The following is a 20,013-nucleotide window of genomic DNA, read 5'->3' as shown; positions in this document are numbered from 1 at the left end:
GAACTTGAACTCAGATCTTTATGGTTACAAGGCCAAGTCTATAGCTTCTATGCCTAGGCTACTCCTTATGCTAATAAATGAATGAATGAATGATTAAATGAATGAGTGAACAAATGGAAAATGAATGAATAAATAGATGAATAAACAGAAAGATGTACATATACATACACATACATTTATACATACATATATTTATATGTTTTATATATACAAAGATGTATATTTATACCTGTTTTCCTGTATTTATATAACACATGCATTACATGTATGTGATAGAATATATTATGTTATTACATAATATAGTATATTGTAACTAGACTATATGTTTTATTACAATTGTAACATAATTTATGGTGTGCATATATGTGTACATGTATGAATATAAACATTACATAAATATATTGTTGTATTATTACATGATACGATGTATTGTAACATTAGACTATATTTTAATTACAAGTATATAATGTATGCTGTGTGTATACACATGTACATTTATTAATATAAACATATGCATTGAGTTATTACATGATACTGTATATTATAAAATTAGACTATATGTTTTATTAAATTATAACATAATGTATGGTATATGTATGTGTCCATATATTAATATAAACATATGCATAAATATATTTTGTGTCATTACATGGTATGATATAGTGTAAAATTAGACTGTTTTATTATAATTATGTAATATAGTTACTTTATTGTGTGTATATATGCATATATGTATGAATATATGCACATATTAGTATTATTGTATGTCTATACTCAGAAATGCTAAATTAATGAAAAGTTAGATGAAAAGCATCTCTGGGTTTAATCCCAAATAGTGAGTACCCTTAAGCAGAGAGAAAAAAATCTATCCAAGATCCTTGATCTCCCTGGATTGGCCATTGTAATAAATATGCCCATTTGGCTTTCATCATTAACTTGCCCTGTGTTTGTACTTTTATAAATGGGCTGCCCACTAAATCAGCCAGAATGACCGAGGCAATTGGCCTTACAGAACAACCTTAGTCATGCTTCTAGAACTAATCTAAAACAGTAATCCAGGAAAGCAAAGCAGGTGAAAGTTGTATTCTTGGCGTGGCTCTGAATCATCTACCTGTGCCCTTCAGTAGGAGAATTAAACAATGATTGCAAACACCTGTAATATTTGGAATCAGTTGGCAGAGAAGAGGAGTAAGTGCAAGGGAAAGAACTGCCAATATTGGTGTTGCCTGGGAAGGATACCTACAGTTAGAAACCAAAGGATGCTTTTTATCTGAGCCGGGATAAGGCACAACTGTGTTCCTCTGGAATTCAAGGCTCTCTCCATTGTGCCCCTAATCTTCCTTTCGAGCTTTATATCCCACTTCTCTTCCCCTTGAACCTGATGTTCTAAGAGCCAGAATGGTCTGTCTGCTTACTGTCCCCCAGAAGATCTTTTAATTCACTACTGCTGTGTGTTTGCTCCAGCTGTCCAGTCTTTGACATCTTCCTTTTCCCCTCTCTGTCTAAATCCTGCACATATTTTGTGAAATCCCCTGGCTTTTTCTTAAAATCACAAGGCTCAGACACCTGTACCACCTACTTTAAAGGGCTGTTGTGAGGATCATATCAGATAAAACTCAGCACAGTGCCTGGCACATTGTCGGTGGTATATAATGCTTATTCCTTAACCCCCTTCCCCATACACACACATTTGGCTATCTCATCATATCTTGGAAATTTTTGCCTTGCATTATTATTTATTTATTCATCTCTTTATGTATTGTTTTCCTCTAACTGGATTGTAATGTAAGCTCTTTGTGGGCAAGGTATCAGGCTCATGTTTGTATCTCTTTCTGGGCTTTGCTCACAGTTTATTGTTCAGAAAGAAATAACTTTTTCAGGCAAGGGAATAACAATAAATAGGGATAGGCAGAAGCAAAATTCTAAATAACAGAAGTTAGTGTGCAGGGTCTTCCCTTTAATTACCCTTTGCCATATCTTCTCTAGGCATCTCTATTTCTTCCCTTTTGCTCTTCTACCCCCTCCACACTTTCAGGTTTCCAGTAGCTTTAGTGTTCTTTCTTCATAAGAATTAGAAAGACTTTAGAAGCCATTCATTGCTAATTTCACACTTACATGTGAGGAAACTGAGGCCCATAGAGGTAAGTGACTTGCCCAAGGTCACAGAAGTAGCAATTTTCATAGCTGGAGTTTGAACTCAGGACCTCTGACTCCAGATCCAAAATTTCTTCATCTATGCCAATTTTTTAATGATGAAAACCAGGAAAGTATCTGATCTCAGTTATTAGTTTTTAGTGTAAATAAGTGTAAGTCAATCTATTTCATATGAGATGAGATGAGATGAGATGTGATTTTAATGCCTTTTAATTTCCTATGAAAGGTTTGGTTTTTGTTCATGGAATTCAGACCTGAGCTTAGAAATACTGGGTCCCTTCATAGGCACATTTAAAATTATGCCATGTTGGAAATAATCAACTTTGCTTATGTATGAAAAGCGACCCTGCCCGTGGCTAAAAGGAACAGCATCTTCCAATATAAAATTCGAGTGAAACATAGAGAACTTCTCCAGCAAAGGGTTAACAATGAGTTAGTTATATTTTTACCTTAACTTCTCAATTTATCTTGTGATCTCTTGCTCAACTCAGAATAAACTATTGTTCTTCATACTCACTGAAGACAAAAGTGACATCATTATGTTGGGTTTATGTTACAGTGTCTGATTGTGGCTGCAGGAGGAAAGGCTCTGCCACAGGTTAGGCACATATATCCCATCTGAGCATTTTGGATGGAGATATCTATAAATTTGTATTAGACAGACAGACAGATAAATAGATAGACAGATGGACAGACAGATAGGTAGATGAAATAGACAGACAGACAGACAGATAGTAGATAGATGAGATAGATAGATAGATAGATAGATAGATAGATAGATAGATAGATAGATAGATAGATAGACAGACAGATAGACAGACAGACAGACAGACAGACAGATAGTCAATAAGGGAGATTGAAAAGAGTAAAGTAAGGGAGGATACTAGCATGAAATAATGTTATGAAGGAGGAAAAAAAATTTTAAGCACCTAAGTATGGCCCCAATGTTTCCAAAGCTCAATTCTGAAATTCCATTAACACAAAACAAACCTTGAACAAGAAGGTAAAAGGAATTAAAAGATAACGCCTATATGAGAAGAAGCAGATGTAAGCCTTTTATAGTAAAGTATAAATTATTGCTGTCAGGTACTTTCCTAATTTTGTTTATTGGGAAAACTGGTGTAGTTAAAGGAAGAGGAAGAGGAGAAAAGGAAGAAGAGAATGAGAAAATAGAGAGTTAACTTGTAAATAAAATGAAGCATGGTTAGGGCCCCTCCTGAAACAGTAGTCTAGACGGGCTTATTACTTCAATGATTAAATAAAAACTCTTCTAGTATTTAAAGCTCTTCCCAGTCTGTCCCTACCTACCCCATTTTTCCAGCTTTTATAAATTGCTCTGCTTTACTGTTCCCAAAACAAGATGCTCCATTTCCTGTTTCTATGTCTTTGCATTACTTATGTCTGGAACATATTTATTTTTTCTCTTCAGTTTTTAGGATCTCTGGTCTCCTTCAAGTCAACTCATGAACCACCTTTCTAAAAAGGCCTTTATTGACCCCTCAGATGTTGGTATCGCCTTGTTTCGATTTAGTATATTTCTATACACATACATATTTACTTCCCTAATAGAACATAGGTTCCTTGAGGGCAGAATTTTTGTCTTTGTACCCTCCAGTCTCCCATAATGTGTGGAACATAAGTCAGCACTTATTAAGTTCTTATTAATTTAATGATTGATATCATTTGGTTGGTTATCCATCAGGGAGTGCCTGGTATCGGATATAAGGTAGTGCTCTATGTCTTGGAAATTAGACCCTTATGAGAGGTTCTTAATGCAAAGGGTTTTCCCCCCTAATTGCCATTTTCACTTCTTGTCCTAGTTCTACTGATTTTGTTAGCACTAAGAGGCTTTTTGAAAGACTACTCATTATTGGTGTTGGAGAGGCAATTGAAAGAGAGAACTGATTATTTGTCTTTCATAAAGAAAGTCCTTTAGGTTGTGTAAGGGTGAGACTTTCCTGATAGGCTGGTTGTTCATGTATATCCTGCTGGGTGATGTATGTCTTGTCTAAATATTGAGGAAAGAAAAAAAAATTGTGGTCAGCATACCTAAAACCTGAATAATTTATTTAACAAATGGTAGTCATATTGGGTGTGATTTAGTGTCAAAGAAAAGAGAACCAAAGGTTACTAATTAAGGGTTCTCACATCATCTTAATTCTACTTTTTTAATGGAAAAAGAAAACAGAGAAAGATTATAGGATCATAAATTTAGGAGTAGAAGGGATATTGGAAGGATTAGAAATTCCACCTAGAAATATTAAAAGACTTACCCAAGGTCACACAGCTAAGTTGTGGGTTTGAACTTGAGATTCAGTGATTCCAAATGAAGGAATGCTACTTTCCAAAGTAGCATGATGTTGCAGTAGACAGAGATCTAATTAATTTATATATGTACACACACCTAACAAAACAAAAACTCAACAAAACATATTGTTCAGTAATGTCCCCTGCTATCCTTCACTACCTCTCTCCCAAAGTCTGGCAAGCTCATGTTCATCAGTTCCATGACACCATCTCATCCTCCATCATCCCCTTCTCTTTTTGCTTTCAATCTTTCTCAACATTAAGGGTTTTTACAGTGAGTCCCATTTTCTCACCATGTGGCCAAAGTACTTGAGCTTTAGCTTCCGTATTTGACCTACCAATGAAGAGTATAAGTTAACTTCTTTACGTATTGACTCATTTGATCTTCCTCCTGTACAAGTGACTCTCAAAGGTCTTCTCTAGCACCACGATTCAAGAGTATTGAATCTGTAGCACTCAGCTTTCCTTATAGTCCAGCTCTCAGAACCATACGTTATTGCTACTGGAAAAACTATAACTTTGACTATACAGTATTTATACATTTATTTATTTGTTTGTTTGTTTATTTATTTGTTTGTTTCAAGAATGTCTAGAATCGTCATGTTCTCAATCATTTTATGTGATTGTGGCTTTTTCTAAAGCCTTTTCTTTATGTTCTTTCCTTTTACAAATTTACTGACATTTGTGTCTTAATCCATGATTTTTACCAATCACACTCAACTTTGTATCATGCCTTTTGTGTACATGTTCAATTCACCAATGGATGATGATGATTCCAATAAAATAACTAACATTTCAAGATTCGCGGAGCTCTTTAGCTCATTTGATTGTAAGCTCTTAGAGGGCAGGCACTGTCAACACTTTTTCATCTTTGTATCACTAGTACCCAGACCAATACACATGGTAGGAAAAGACTTGGTAAATATTCGAGGAATTGAATGTAATTATTAAAGTTTGAGCTCCTTTAGGATATCATTCCTGAATAATGTGTGTGTGTGTTTTAAATTTAAAGACTTGCAAATTTTTCAAAGGGAATTTCTGGCACAAAATATTATACAAAGGATATGAGAATAAAGAAACAAGAGACCCAAGTTCTAGCTGGATTCTGTGAATTTAGGTCATTCACTTTACTTTTTCTGGGCCTCAGTTTCTTCATCTATCATATGACAGTCAACAATCATTTATTACTTACTTACTATGTATCAGATACTCTGCTAAGCATTGGGCTGGGATGAAGAACCTTAAGATAACTTCCAGATCTTACTCTCTATATTTTACTTTGTATTATAGTTACACTTTTCTTGTATTCTCAGTAAGGTCATATGAGAAAATGCTTGTACTGATGTTGCATTTCAGAATTAGTGAAAAGAAATTTAAAGGTAACCCAATGTTTTTCCTCTTCCCTAGGTCCACCAAGATCAGCATTATGACTGATGGAGACTATGACTATCTAATCAAACTCCTGGCCCTTGGAGATTCAGGGGTGGGGAAGACTACATTCCTTTATAGATATACTGACAATAAATTCAATCCAAAATTCATCACTACAGTAGGAATAGACTTTCGGGAAAAACGTGTGGTGAGTTTTTCATTCAATTTCATCTTCAGGTGCTTCTCCCCCATAAAGATGGGGATGCTCTTATTAAATAACATCCAATTACTTTCTCTAATGGAACCCATAATGCTCGGTAGTTCATTTTTTAATCTTTAATCGTATATATTCCCTTCTAGTGTGAAAAGAATCCTTGGATAGGAAGAATATATTCCTCATTAACAGTCACTCCTATAGTTTGTTCAAATATAAGAAATATTGTGAATAAGAGAAAATCCATTTGAATAGCACATTCTAGAGATTCTAAAAGTTATATTATAACTTTAAAACTTAGAATCCATTGACTTTTATTTATTTGGCTCAAATTAGATTCTATCAGTAAAAACCAAAGTTAATCTCTTTTGTTTTAAGCAAAAAGACCAGAAGCTTCTGAAAAATGGCTGTCCTAAAAGGTATAAACAAGGCAAGACTATCTTAATGATTATCCTGGTTATTAAGATACAGTGTGATGCAAGAGAATGAGCATTAGTTCTGGAGTCTCTGGGACCTGAATTCAAATTTCATCTCTGAGATTCATTGTATTGTATGACTTTAGGCAAGATACATAGCCTTATTCCAGCCCATCCTAGGGCAGATAGGGGGCACAATGGGGAATACATTGGGCTTGAAATCAGGACAACTCATCTTTATAAGTTCGAATCCAGTTTCAGACCCTTACCTGCTGTGTGTCCCTGGGAAAGTCACTTAACCTTGTTTGCCTCCGTTTCCTCTTCTGTAAAATGAGGTGGAAAGGAAAATGGCACGCCACTACAATATCTCGCCAAGAAAACCCCAAATAGGGTCATGAAGAGTCAGACATGACTGAAACAACTAAATAACAACAAATCCATCCTTTGCTCTGCTGACAAATCAGTCTTCCTAATATACAGTTCTGACCATCTCCCTCTCTTCCTTAGTTTTTAGTTGCTCTACATTCATAAAAAATCAAATATAAACTTAAAAAATAAATTGTATCCCTGACTTCCTCAGGATAAAAGCTTCCCCCTCCCCCAATGACAAAACTCTCTCTACCAATACAGGTAGACAACTACTATGCAATTTAAAATCTTAGAGTATTGTTTGTTGGCACTTGATAGACTAGGCAAATTGTCTTCTATAGCCAATGTATGTCAGAGACAGGAATCAAACCCAGGGCTTCCTAGCTCTGAGGCTGTCTCTAAATCCATTATGCCATGTTGTCTCTTATTAGCTTAGCATTTAAAGTCTTCTACAATATGGGGCTATGGTTCACTTCTGATATGTTTTGTACTCTTTCATTCCAGACAAGTTGGACTATTAGTTGTTACCTAATGTTGTCCCACCTACCTCTGCTTCCTCTAATTTTCAAAGCCCTTCCCTCAAGCTTGTAATTCCCTCCTTCTATATATTTTTCTTTTGAAATTGTTTTCTTTCTCCTAGTCCTAGTTCAGGGATCATTTCTCCTATGAATCCTTCCCTGAATCCCCTCTCTAACTCCCAACGCTCAACTAAAAGTGATCTTTTCCTCTTCAAATTTCTCATAGCCCTTTGGCTAGATTTGTGAAGGCACAAATATGGTCCTCTTTATAGCCCCAAGACAAGCAGGGTGTAGGCACTTAATATTTGTTGAATCACAGGTGCGAGAACAACCCAATCGCTCTTCAAGGAACAAGATAAAAAGGATGTCTTTATCCTAGAGTGCTCAGACACGTTCTCTCCCAGAAGTAGATATGTTTTAGAGGAGCAGAGATACTGTGACATATGAGATATGTAGCCTAATGGAAAGAGTGCTAGATTTAGAATCAGGACTTGGGTTCAAAACACTTACTTGATGATGGCCTTGGGCAATGTAGTTAATCTCTAAGAGCCTTGGTTTCCTGTTTGTAAAGTGGAGGTAGCAGTGCTCATGTTCATGGGATCATAGATTTAGATCAGAAAGGGACCTTAGAAATCATCAACCCCAACTCCCTCATTTAAGCGGTGAAGCAACAGACCCAGAAAGGGTGGTGACTTACTCAGGGTCACAGTGGAGGAGCTAAAATCAGGAAGACTCATCAATGTGAGTTCAAATCTGGCCTCAGATGTTTACTATCTGTGTGACCCTAGGAAAGTCATTTAACTCTGCCTCAGTTTCCTCATCTGTAAAATGAACTAAAAAAGGAAATGGCAAACCACTCCAGTATCTTTGCCAGAAAAATGGTGTCACAAAGAGTCAGATCTGACCAAAATGACTGGACAATAATAAACTGTTAGACACATATAAGCTGGAATGATTGGATTCCATTCCATGAAAACAACTGTTAATGGTCAAGATAACCATACCCACCAGCACATTCTGTGTTGCTGCATCATTGTTGCTCATAACATAAGACTTCAGTGTGAAAAATTCAGTGATTTTCCATCCAAACACTCTCTTCAGGTCCATTTTCTAAGAGAGAACTTAGCAAAAGTACTAGACTCCCTACACTATAGTCTCAAGGGTCTTTGGTTTTGCCTTAACCACTCCACTGTTTGCAGACACACTCTCAAGTGAAAATATAGGTTGGTTTTGTTCTATTTTGTTTTCAAATCTCCATTTTTAATCATTAGCATAAGTTAAAACTAATAATAAAAATAATCATAAGTGATACCTATCAAGTACCTAAGTGTGGTGAAATAGAAATTGCCATTTCCCAGACTTAATTTTCAGTTATTTAACATTTATTTAGAGCCCAGGATTTCTAAATAAAGTACAGGAGCTAGTATTGTGAGGAAAAACAAAACAATGAATAGAAGGAAGCCCTCTAATCAAAGAGTAAAGCTAAGGTACTCATGTAACATTCTCTCTTTCTTCATCGTGCCCTTTAAACCAGAGATCCAACTGCTAGGACATTATTCCAGAGATTAGTGGATAGAGATAAGGATCTACCAGAACAAAAATACTAATTGCCTCTTTATACTGTTTGAGCAACCTATATGTCCAGTGACTGCAGAATGGTGAAATAATAGTGTGTTAATGGAATGAAATAATTGCTACCCTGTTTTCATAAGAAACATGAAAAATGCATAACCATGGAAAGATGTAATATATAATGATGTAAGGTCAACAGAATGGAAAACATGAGCACCACACTGACTATAATAATATTAAAGCCAAAAGAAACCAAATTTTATTAATACTCAAATGGATTTCATAGAGAAACATGAGAATAAATAACTTGTTAAAATTTATAGTATATAATTACTTTCCTAATTAACAAGGAAATAATTTGTAATTTTAAGATTTTAATTAGAGCTTTACTCTGTGATCTTGTGTTTTTCTATTTGTTGGATGTAAGTCTTATGATAATAATAAAATAATTCTTCAAGAATAATGTAACTACTATTGTCTTACCAGATCCAACCAAGTATACTGGATTAGGACTAGATTCTGGGGCAGAAAGACTGATTCAGAAAGTCCTTCAGATCTTATTAGCTCTGTTAAACTAGGCAATTTGCTGTAACCTCTCTGTGACTCACTTTTCTCAATTGTCAAAAAGATACAGTTAAACTTGATAACTTTTAATGATGTCTCAGATCTAAGATTTATGGTCATTAGTTCAATTTGGGAATTTTTATTGATTATTTATATTTGTGCTAAAGATTTCTGTTTTTATTCATTTCTCCCCATAGGAAGGAAAGAAAAATTTATTTTTGCTCATTAAAAAAAATAAAATTTTATTTAAAAAATAAAATAAGATTTGTGATTATCACCTTATATTCAGTTTTTCCTCAAAAATTCCATCCCAGATAAGACCTACTTAAATTAGGGTCTGCATATTCACTGGGCAAAAGCAAGAGTTTGCTCTTATCTCAGAAAGTTCCAGTTGTTGAGAAGCACTTAAGATACTTTTTGTCTAGGCATGTAGAATGCATTTAATAATTGTTTTATATTTGATAATTCTTGAAAATCTGGAGATAGGTTCTTCCTCTCAATTTTCCTAGGTGGAATATTTTCCAGTAACTCTTGATCTGGGATTCTGTTTAAACAGAAAGGGTTCTGTATTGCTTGGTTTTATTAAAAAGTAATGGAGCAGTAATTTAAAATGAAATGTTTTCTTTCATGAGCATGACAACCATGGTTAATAAAGGAATTCATTAAGTTCCTGAAGCAAACACATTTCAAAAATATGATTCTTATTGTATTGTTTTGTTGTTTCAACAGTGGCCACCATAAGCTAAGACATTAATGTTAGAAATTTACTATGTGAAGATAATATATCCTATGAGGATAATCTCTAAGATTCTGCATCAGTACTAAACCTAAATTCTTGAGAAAATCTACCATTGTATTCAATTTTTTGTATAAATTCTTAAGTAATTGTTGGTAAGTGATTGTATTTACAACACCTTTTTTGAGAAAGAGAGGAAATTTTTATTTGGGGTTTCTATGAACTTTAATAAGAGTAACATAGATAAAACATAATATAAAGAAGATATGGGAGTAAATAAGTGGATAATATGGTGATGAAGTAATCTATTACTGCTGCTTCACCTGATTAATAGGTTGATTATTTTTATATTTGTGTATTTCAGGTATACAATGGTCGAGGACCAAATGGAACTCCAGGAAAAGCTTTTAAGGTACATCTTCAGCTTTGGGATACAGCAGGACAGGAAAGGTAACTACTATTTATAATATATAATAATAATAATAATAATAATAATAACAATAATTATAGTGAATCTCACCTTTACAGAGTTCTTCATAACATAAAAAGCACCTTACTCACAACAAACAATCCTATGAGATATTTTCTGTCCAAAATTTACAGATGAAAAAACTGGCATTTAGAAAAGTTAAATGATCACTCAGCTGTTAGGTATTACAAACTTGCCTCTAGCACCATTCTTCTGGTTTTATTGTAGGCAATATTATACTTTTTAGCTTCTAGCTATACATTTCTAATAGCAATTTTTTTGAAAATTGCTAATAATGATAATAACCATTAATATTATATTACATATTTTATTTTAATTATAACATGATTTTATTGTGTTTTATATTATTTTATATTTATGTATTATATATTATTGTAATTATAATAAATAATAGATATAATAAGGATGATAAAAATACTGACAATAATCATAGTAAGATGTATATACTGGTTTCAGGTTTGCAAAGTATTTTAAACATATTATCTCACCCAATTATCATAGTAGCTCTCATTAGGTGCTTTTATTATCCCCATTTTACAGATCAGGAAACTGATTCTGAGTGGTTACATGACTTCCTGGCTAGTGACTTTAACTAGCTATAACTAGGAAATATATAAGGCGGGATTCAACTTCAAGTCCTCCTGACTTCCAGATCAGTGCCCTCACCTCAATTATTTCACAAGTTACAAAATAAGTATTTGTCAAAAGAGAAACAATATGGGTATAGTGTAGTCAGAAATATCTAGGATCAAAATCTCACCTCTGACATAGATATATAATCATCCCTGAAACTGAGGCAACTCTCTACTCTAAGATACCCTGAAGGGCTGGAATATCTTCTCTACCACCATCACTCAAGCTGTGTTCCTTCCATTGTTAGGCATTTTTTGACTAGAACCCCTTATCTATTTAATCATTTAAACTTGATTGGTTATTACAAGGAATATTTATTTTAAAGATATAGCAGGACAAATATTCCCTCACCTCTATGTCAAGGGGCATCCTCTTCACTATAGGTTCTAAATTTAGTTGAATTCTACATATTATTGGTCCCACCAAGCTCATATCCAAAGCTGGTAAATCTGAGTCCTTGTCTCAGTTACCACTGGACTGGGATCCTAAAGGTCACTCTCAAAGCTTGCTTTTGAGAGTGCACCAATGCTGCATTGGGAGACACCAATGCTGAATTGGGAGGCACCAATGCTGCATTGGTTTAGAACTGTAAAAGGGAATTCTTTATTCTCTTTGTCTATTTTGAATTAACCTACCAAAACTTAAACACCCCTACTTAACATTAAGTAAAGGGTTCACAAGTCACTTACTTGGAGAGCTCCATCCTTTTAACTCAACCAGTCAGAAATTTGTGAATCCTTTGATAAGAATTTACACCCTCAGAGGATGAGAGGTGGATCCCACAAACACTGTCCCACCTCACCCAGACAGTACTAGACAATTTGGAAGCTGTGATTGACCCTTGTGAAGTGGAGGAGGGGACAGGAAGGGAGGTGGAGAAAGGACTGTAAAACGTCCTGAACTTCCTGTCCAAGGGTTCTTCAGCCTGAATCTTCAGCTTGGAGGATCTTGGACTAGGACTGCAGCTTGGAGCTATGACTTGGACCTCAGCTTCAACTTGGGACCTTAGTTCTTGGACTGGCTCTTGGGTGAGTGAGTAGCTGTCCTTCCTTTCCTGGCTTCTGGAAAGAGCCCAGGGGGGCAGTGTCTGTGGGATTCACCTCTCATCCTCTGAGGGTGTAAACTCTTATCAAAAGATTTATAAGTTTCTGACTGATTGAGTTAAAAGGGTAGAGCTCTCCAAGTAAGTGACTTGTGAACCCCCTTACTTAGTGTTAAGTAGGAGTGTTAAAATTTTGGTTGATTAATTCAAAATAGACAAAGAGAATAAAGAATTGCCTTTCACAGAACTTTGCAAATCATGAAACACCAAGACACTAGAGTATCTTCCTAATGACATTTAGAATCCATTGGGACATGAGGCTCTACTCTGTTCACCTAGAGCAGAAAAAAAGGTCCTAAGACCTATAGCTTTACTGCATGGTTTCTCACCAGACATCAGAAGTAAGGGGGTTCATTCCACTGAGATACTCTAACACTAATAGGGAAAAGAGGAAGTAGCTAATGCCAATAGGGCTTTTTGAATGACCCTGAATTCAATCAAAGGGCCTTTTCTTCCCCATGTGGCTGCCTCAAGCTATGAAATATCTATGTATGCTCTACCAACTCTATTTTCTTTAAGTATCACAATTCTCCCAGAAGCAAGCTACATCAAATGCACATATACAGGGCCCCCATGATAATAGGTTGAAACCAGACTATAATGGACTTTAAATATCTAAGAGGAGTTTATGTTTTATCCTACAGGCAATAGTAAGCCAAAGAAACTCTTCTTAGCAGGGAAGTAACATGACCAGCCTTGTGCTTTAGAAATACCAATACTCCTTTAGCTATGTGAAGGATAAATTGGAAAAGAGGCTAAAAGCAGGAAAATCTGAAGAAACTATTACAGTAGTCCAGGCAGAAAGTGATGAAGGTATGAATTAAGAGAGGAAGGGGGAGATTAGGGTATGAATGAAGAGGAAGTGTTGGAGATAAGAGGCATGGAGGCAGAATCAATAGGGCTTGATAAGTGATTAGATATGGGAGGTAAGGGAGAAGGGAGAGTCACCCAGTAACTTTAAGGTTGTCAACTGTGTGCCTGCAAGGATGGAGTGGTGGTGCCTATGGGAAAGGTAACAAAAGAGATAGGTTTCTTAAGGGGAAGATATTGAGCTCCCTCTTAGACATGTTCATTAAAATCATTCATCTTTGGATACCCCATGACAAAGTGCCCTACACAAAAGAAGCAATCAGGGACTTGTTGGTTCATTGATTTTGAAGGGGGCTGGTTGTTATCCATTCTATTATATGAATGCCTATTTTGTGTTATTAACTCAGCCAGTCTAAATCTTAGAAGGTATAGATTCTAGTGTGGCTCACTCAACTCAATCTTTAACCTTAGGCAAACAACACAGACCTTTCTTCGACCTTACATTCCTCAACTGTAAAAATAAGGGAATTGGACTAGACCAGTAATGGTGAACCTATGGCACGGGTGCCAAAGATGGCATGCAGAGTGCTCTCTGTGGGCACAAGGCCACCCCCCCACCCCAGAGTTCATTACTAGAAAGGCAGGGGGACTTGGGCAGAGCTGCTCCCCTCCTCCATCCTTGTGCCTGATGACATTTTTTTCACATGCCCACCCCTCTGCCAAGCAGCCAATGGGAGCACACAATGGGTAAAGGGCGTGGCTCACAGGAGGCAGAGCTGGAGGGGAGCAGAGGACTCAGGCCACATCCTTCCCCCTCTCTACACTCTCTGAGGACATTCCTCACTTCACACAACCCTCTGTCCAGTAGCCCAATGGAAGTGCTTCCTCCCTCTCCTGTGCGGGGTAAAGGGGGAGCGGGGCCTAACCAGCATGGGGGTGGAGCACAGCACACCATCTCTAAAAGGTTCACCATCAATGGACTAGACCAACTCTAAGGCCTAAAGGCAGTTAGATGGCACAGTAGATAGAGCATTGGACCTGGAGTCAAGAATACCTGAGTTCAAATCTGGCCTCAGAAACTAGTTATGTGACTCTGGACAAATCACTTAAACTCAATCTACCTCAATTTCACCATCTCTAAAATAAGGAGATAAAGGAAATAGTAAACCACTCCAGTATCTCTACCAAGAAAACTCCAAATGGGGCCACAAAGAGTCAGACATGACTGAAAATGACTGAAAAACTCTTTAGTCCTATTCCAATTCCAGGTCATTATTTTACCATAATATCAGAGTCAAATCAGCAAGATGATAGCATATTTTTAGATATTGCCATATTATTAGATTAGGAGTAAACTATTCAGTAAAGAGTAAGGATAAAGATTAATTCTTTTCACTTCTTAATGTACCTTCATTTTCCAAATCTTATATACACGTCTTTTTTCTTCATTTCTTACTCCTTCCTCAGATTTTTGAGGTTAGATATGATTCAGTTTTTGAAGTAAATCCAAAATACTCATATTTTCTATGGGTAAATGTCAGGAAAGGTGCTGTGATTTTTTTCTGTTTTTTTTTCTTAAACTGTGAGCTCTTTGCAGCCTTCATCATAGTTATGTTCCCTATGAAGTTATTATTCAAATAATCTTCATATATAAGTTTCATTATAGACCAAACATTTTTTGGATATTATGAAAATAGGAAAATGTAGCCAACATGTAATGGGGCTCTGGACTTGGCCAAGTAGCAGAGATGTTTTATAGTTTATTCTTATAACTGGTTCTCTATAAAGCAAGACAGGATGAAAATAGGGGCCAGTCCTAGGTACTGTCAGTCATTCTTCTATTGCAAATCCTGCCAATTTTGCACATAGTATGTTTATAGGATAGCTAAGCAATGAGGCCTGTAGCATCACATAATCCAACTGCCGTGTCTATGGTGTATGCCAATATATACACCATAATGTCTCTGTGGTTATGTCACTGACAAACATGTTACCCTCAAAGGAAAATTCATACTCTTTCTACATTCATACACAATTCTAAATTCACACACAAATCTAAAGGAAAACAAGGTATAATCTTGTTGCTTAGTGATACAAGTAGAGTTAATGATGATTCTCTGGGATGTGATTTTCTTTATCCTCATAGAAGGTAATCATACCAGATTAACCTCCATCACCCCTTTCCTTGTTCTGGCCCTCCAACTAACCCAGGCCATTAAATCAGTCATTTGGCCATCAGTAAACATTTATTAAGTAACTTTTCTGTGCCAAGCAATGTGCCTTAATTACCAGAGGAATGGTCAATGAAAAACATTTAACGTCATATTTGCTGGGCAGATCTGAGAACCAAGATATCTAGTCCACAAGTCAAATTTAAATGATTTTACACCAAGATGGTGGCAGGAAAAAAAAATAAAGCTGTTCTCTATGTTCTCTCTGCCAGAGGTTTTGGGTTTGTTTTCTTTAGGGCAAGGAAAATTCTCATTTGGACATTTAAAAATGTTCAAATATTTCTGTATTTTTATTCCCTCCAGGTTAAACATGTGATTTTAACTTGCTGTAATAATTTACTTAAGGCTTTTTATCCTCCACCTTTATCTTTCTTCCCCCTTGCCTCTTTTTTTTTTCTCTTTTGACAAATAATCTCCCTCTTTCCAACAATCTCTTACTTTCTCAGAGTTAAGGGCTAAACTCTCATTCATTCATTCATTCATTATCAAGTCACTCAACAAAGATTTTTATCATGTGCTTACTTTGTGTCCCTCTGCTACCACTATAGAATATATGTAAATATAAGATAGATATACATAATACATATATACATTCTACTTTCTCTTTCTTTATAATCTAGAGACATGAGTCGCTACTGTAACTAGTAACTACTCCCATTTCTATAACACTCTTAAGACTTATGACATGTATTTTTTACATTAGCTCTATAATCAAGTGTTATTCCCAATTAACAGATGAAAAAATTGAAACTGAGTTTAAGTGACTTGCTATAGTTGTACAACCATAAGTGTTAGTTAGATTTTGAACTTGAGTCTCCACTAGACTTTTCCACCCAGACACCTAGTGAATGATAAGATTTCAGAGCAACATATCAAAAAGCATGCTTTAGTTAGAAATAGTTAGAATGGAGCTAACAGAGCAAAGTAGACAAAATCAAATGTAAACTTCTTCTTTTGAAGAACTTTGAGATTCTCTGTCTCGATGACCACTTCCTTTATGGAACAATTACAGACCTTAGAACAGTCTTTCTTTGTGTCCCATCTATGTGGAAATCTTGGTAAGTGATTAATTCTGATTTCAAAGGTGAGAGACAATATTGGAGGAATCATGTAGCAGAATGGAAAGAAGAATCAGTCAAAAAAACTGATATTAATCTAAACTCATCTGTAAAATGAACACCAACCTGGCCTTTCTTAAAGGGTTGTTAGGAAGAAAAGTGCTTTATATAAATTGATAAAGACCTCTTAAATGTGAGCTATTGTTATTGTTGGTTGATTGACTGGATTACTGTTATTAATGTTCTTTCACTATGCTCTCTTGGCAGATTTCGAAGTCTTACCACAGCATTTTTCAGAGATGCTATGGGCTTCTTATTAATGTTTGACCTCACCAGTCAACAGAGCTTCTTAAATGTCAGAAACTGGATGAGTAAGTCAGACCAAGTAGCTTGCTTTGATTGATTTAGAGCCTAACTGATGCATTTGCAAATTTTGCTGGTTAATTGGATTTTGCTAGATTGCTTCTAGAATGCATATACTTTTTCAAGATGGAATCTTAATTACCAAACTCAGGGGCTTTTCTCAACCCTTAATCTTTTTTGACTGTTCCCTGTTCCTGGATCTTCTTTGAGAATTTTTGCCACCACTCTCTCATGCTAATCCTTTCCATCTGACCACTCCTTCTCTGTTCCCTTCTTGAGACCCACTATGTAAGGCTTTACCCTGGGTTCTTTTCATTCTACATTCTCAGTAATCTTTTCAGCTCCTATGGAATTAATGAAAATCTCTATGTCTGTGACCCACAGATCTATATATCTACACTAGCCTCTCTCTTTAATATCATCTCCCACACCATCAACCGCCTACTGAACACTTTCAACTGGATGTAGTCTTCCCATATGAACATATCCAAAACTTAACTATTTTGGCTTTCCCTCAAAACTCACCCCATTTCTGAACATCTCTATTTCTGTCAAAGTGTCCATGATCTATCCAGTCTCCCAGATTCACACCTTTGGCGTCATCTTTGATTTCTCACTGTCCCTCACCTCAAATATCCAGTTTCCAAGTCTCGATAATTCTACCTTTATAACATTGCTCTTCTCTATCTTCTTTTCTCTATCTAGACCACGACCATTCTACTTCAGATCCTGATCACTTCTCAGCTGGATTTATTAGCTCTTATATCCAGCCTCTTCCCTCTCCAAACTACCCTCTATATAGGTGCCATGATGATATTTCTAAAGCACAGGGCTGATCATTTCACTCTTCTGCTCAAAAAAATTCCATTGGTTTCCATTGATCCCTATAAACAAATACATATTCTTCCTCTCTTAAAAAAAAATCCTTTGCTATAAACAATGGCTTTCTAGGAGAGCGTGCAAGAAGAAATTTAGTTGACATGAAAAGAAAATATATTAATACAATTTATTTTTTAAATTAAAAGTTTTATGGGAAAATGGAAAAATTAAGCTCTTTGCAATCTGGTTCCAGCCTTTCTTTCTAGAGTTATTACTTAAGACTCTTCCCCATTCCCTCTTTTCCTAATCCAAATTGTCTTATTTCCTGTTCTTCACACATTCCATCTTCTCTCTCTGCCTGTTCCTTCCCCATACCTAGAGTGCCCTCCCTCCTTGCCTCTGCCTCCTAAAATCCTTGGCTTCCCACAAAGCTCGGCTCAAACACTACCTCCATTCTCTACATGAAGCCTTTCCCACTTGCTATGACTGCTTGTCCTTCCCCAGTCCCCCAGCCACTTGTATTTAATTTGTATGTATTTTGTACTTATTTATATGCATACATGTCATTTCCCCCCAATAGAATGCAAGCTTCCGAAGGGCAGAGAATGTTCTTTGTCTCTGAATCCCTAGCATCTGGCAGAGTGTCAGACACTTAGTAGGTCCTTAATAAACACGTTTCGATTTTATTGAAGCAGATAAGGATAGAAAAAGTTAGATGTGGATAGGTAACAGTCTGTTCTCCACCATCTGGTCATCTAAGATGGTATTTGTATTAGTGCTATATTATCTGGCAGTGAAATCCTGTTTGTCCTTTTGATCTCTCAGAGAGAAACAGTTCTGGCACTGACATCAAATGTACTTACGAGACTAGTTATCTAAATTGAAAAGCCATTAATTCCATTTCTTTAGTGTGCCCTCCAGTGCCTCTTTAAAGTAATTGAGCTGGCATCTACATCAGGAAGCATGGACAGGACATAGGAGAAAGAAGCTGGATATATGCTGAGAGAGAACTCTTACTTCTGAAACTTACACGTATTTCTGGCTTAAATGGGCTTGAGGCAGAGCTCAAGTGAGACCACCCACCTTGTGAAAAGAGTCCTTACAGGAGCATAGGGTATATGTGAGGAAAAAGAGATCAAAGCCTGTTCTGCTGAACAGGTGAATAAATATGAGAGAACCATGCATGAAAAATGACTCCCCAGGCTCCATTGCTACTTGAATTTATTTAAAAACTTAGGAGAATGGAAAAGGAATGACTTGAGAAATGAGTTGCATAGAATGAGAACATGAGAACAACATTCGGTTAGTACCATGGACAACTTTTCTTTCTGAAGACTGAAAGAAAAAATTTAATATACAATTCAGATTATCAATAGAGGAGTTTTTAGTTCCCAAGGCCAGAGCTTCCATACAAAAGCTTATATACTTCATTGGTGTAACCTTATAGTCATCATTTTGTCATTTTCCCATAAAAATGATTTCATTTTTAAAATAAGTATTATTTATATATCCAAATATTATTTATAAAGTATTGACATATTTATTAACAAAAATATATTATTAATATATTATTTATTGTCATAGCAGTATTTTGTTAATATGTTATTAACAATATATTTATTAATACAGTACTATGTTTTAATATATCATTAATAACATTTGTTGGTATAGTAATATATTTATTAATATGTCAAAATATTTAATTAATATAATAAAATAATAATCCAATAATATCACCCAGCATTTCCCCACCCATATCTTCTTCTAGAAAGTTATTCTTCATAACAAAGGATTGTCTTTAAAGAGAGAGAGAGAAAAATTCAGCAAAATGGATCACACATTGAAAAATTTGCCATCACATACATTTTTCTATAACCATTGACACTGAAATCTGCAAATGAAGTAGGAGTCGTGTCTCCTCAGATCTCTTCTTTGGGGACAACCTTGGTTTCCATCATTGCACAACATTCAGTTTTCATCATTTTACAATAATTATTTTTTCTATTTACATTATTGTATATATTGTTTGCCTGGTTTACTCATTTTATTTTCTATTGCTTTCTGTAAGCCAATCTTTGAAAAAGTAGACTTCTACATTACGGAGTAAAGTTGGAATTTACTAGAGATCCTGGATTCTGTATGAGTTCTTTAATATAATTGCAATCAAAGGCAAAAATCAGAAAAATCAGACTTTCTTTTTTAGATATGTAATTTATACTTTCTTTTTTATTCTACTTCTCATATCATCTGAAGGCAATTATTTTGACTTCTATAATTAGAAAAAAA

At 35.5% G+C, this 20,013-nt stretch overlaps 1 protein-coding gene across 1 annotated transcript; it reads left to right on the top strand.

Annotated features, from left to right (window-relative positions):
- Positions 1–3,173: 3,173 nt before the first annotated feature.
- Positions 3,174–16,948, top strand: RAB27B (RAB27B, member RAS oncogene family). The gene is made up of 4 exons (XM_044681536.1): positions 3,174–3,199; positions 5,875–6,040; positions 10,586–10,671; positions 16,813–16,948. Exons 1-4 carry the CDS (start codon positions 3,186–3,188, stop codon positions 16,946–16,948), a joined length of 402 nt encoding a protein of 133 aa, XP_044537471.1. The 5' UTR covers positions 3,174–3,185.
- Positions 16,949–20,013: the final 3,065 nt, after the last annotated feature.

This window comes from Gracilinanus agilis, chromosome 1 (assembly GCF_016433145.1).
Source record: "Gracilinanus agilis isolate LMUSP501 chromosome 1, AgileGrace, whole genome shotgun sequence".
NCBI classification, from domain to species: Eukaryota; Metazoa; Chordata; class Mammalia; order Didelphimorphia; family Didelphidae; genus Gracilinanus; species Gracilinanus agilis.
This window is presented reverse-complemented; position numbering and strand designations above follow the sequence as displayed.

Coding starts and splice junctions, on each gene's coding strand:
- RAB27B (XM_044681536.1), top strand. Junction 6,041..10,585: donor ACTTTCGGGAAAAACGTGTG/GTGAGTTTTTCA, acceptor TGTGTATTTCAG/GTATACAATGGTCGAGGACC. Junction 10,672..16,812: donor GATACAGCAGGACAGGAAAG/GTAACTACTATT, acceptor CTCTCTTGGCAG/ATTTCGAAGTCTTACCACAG.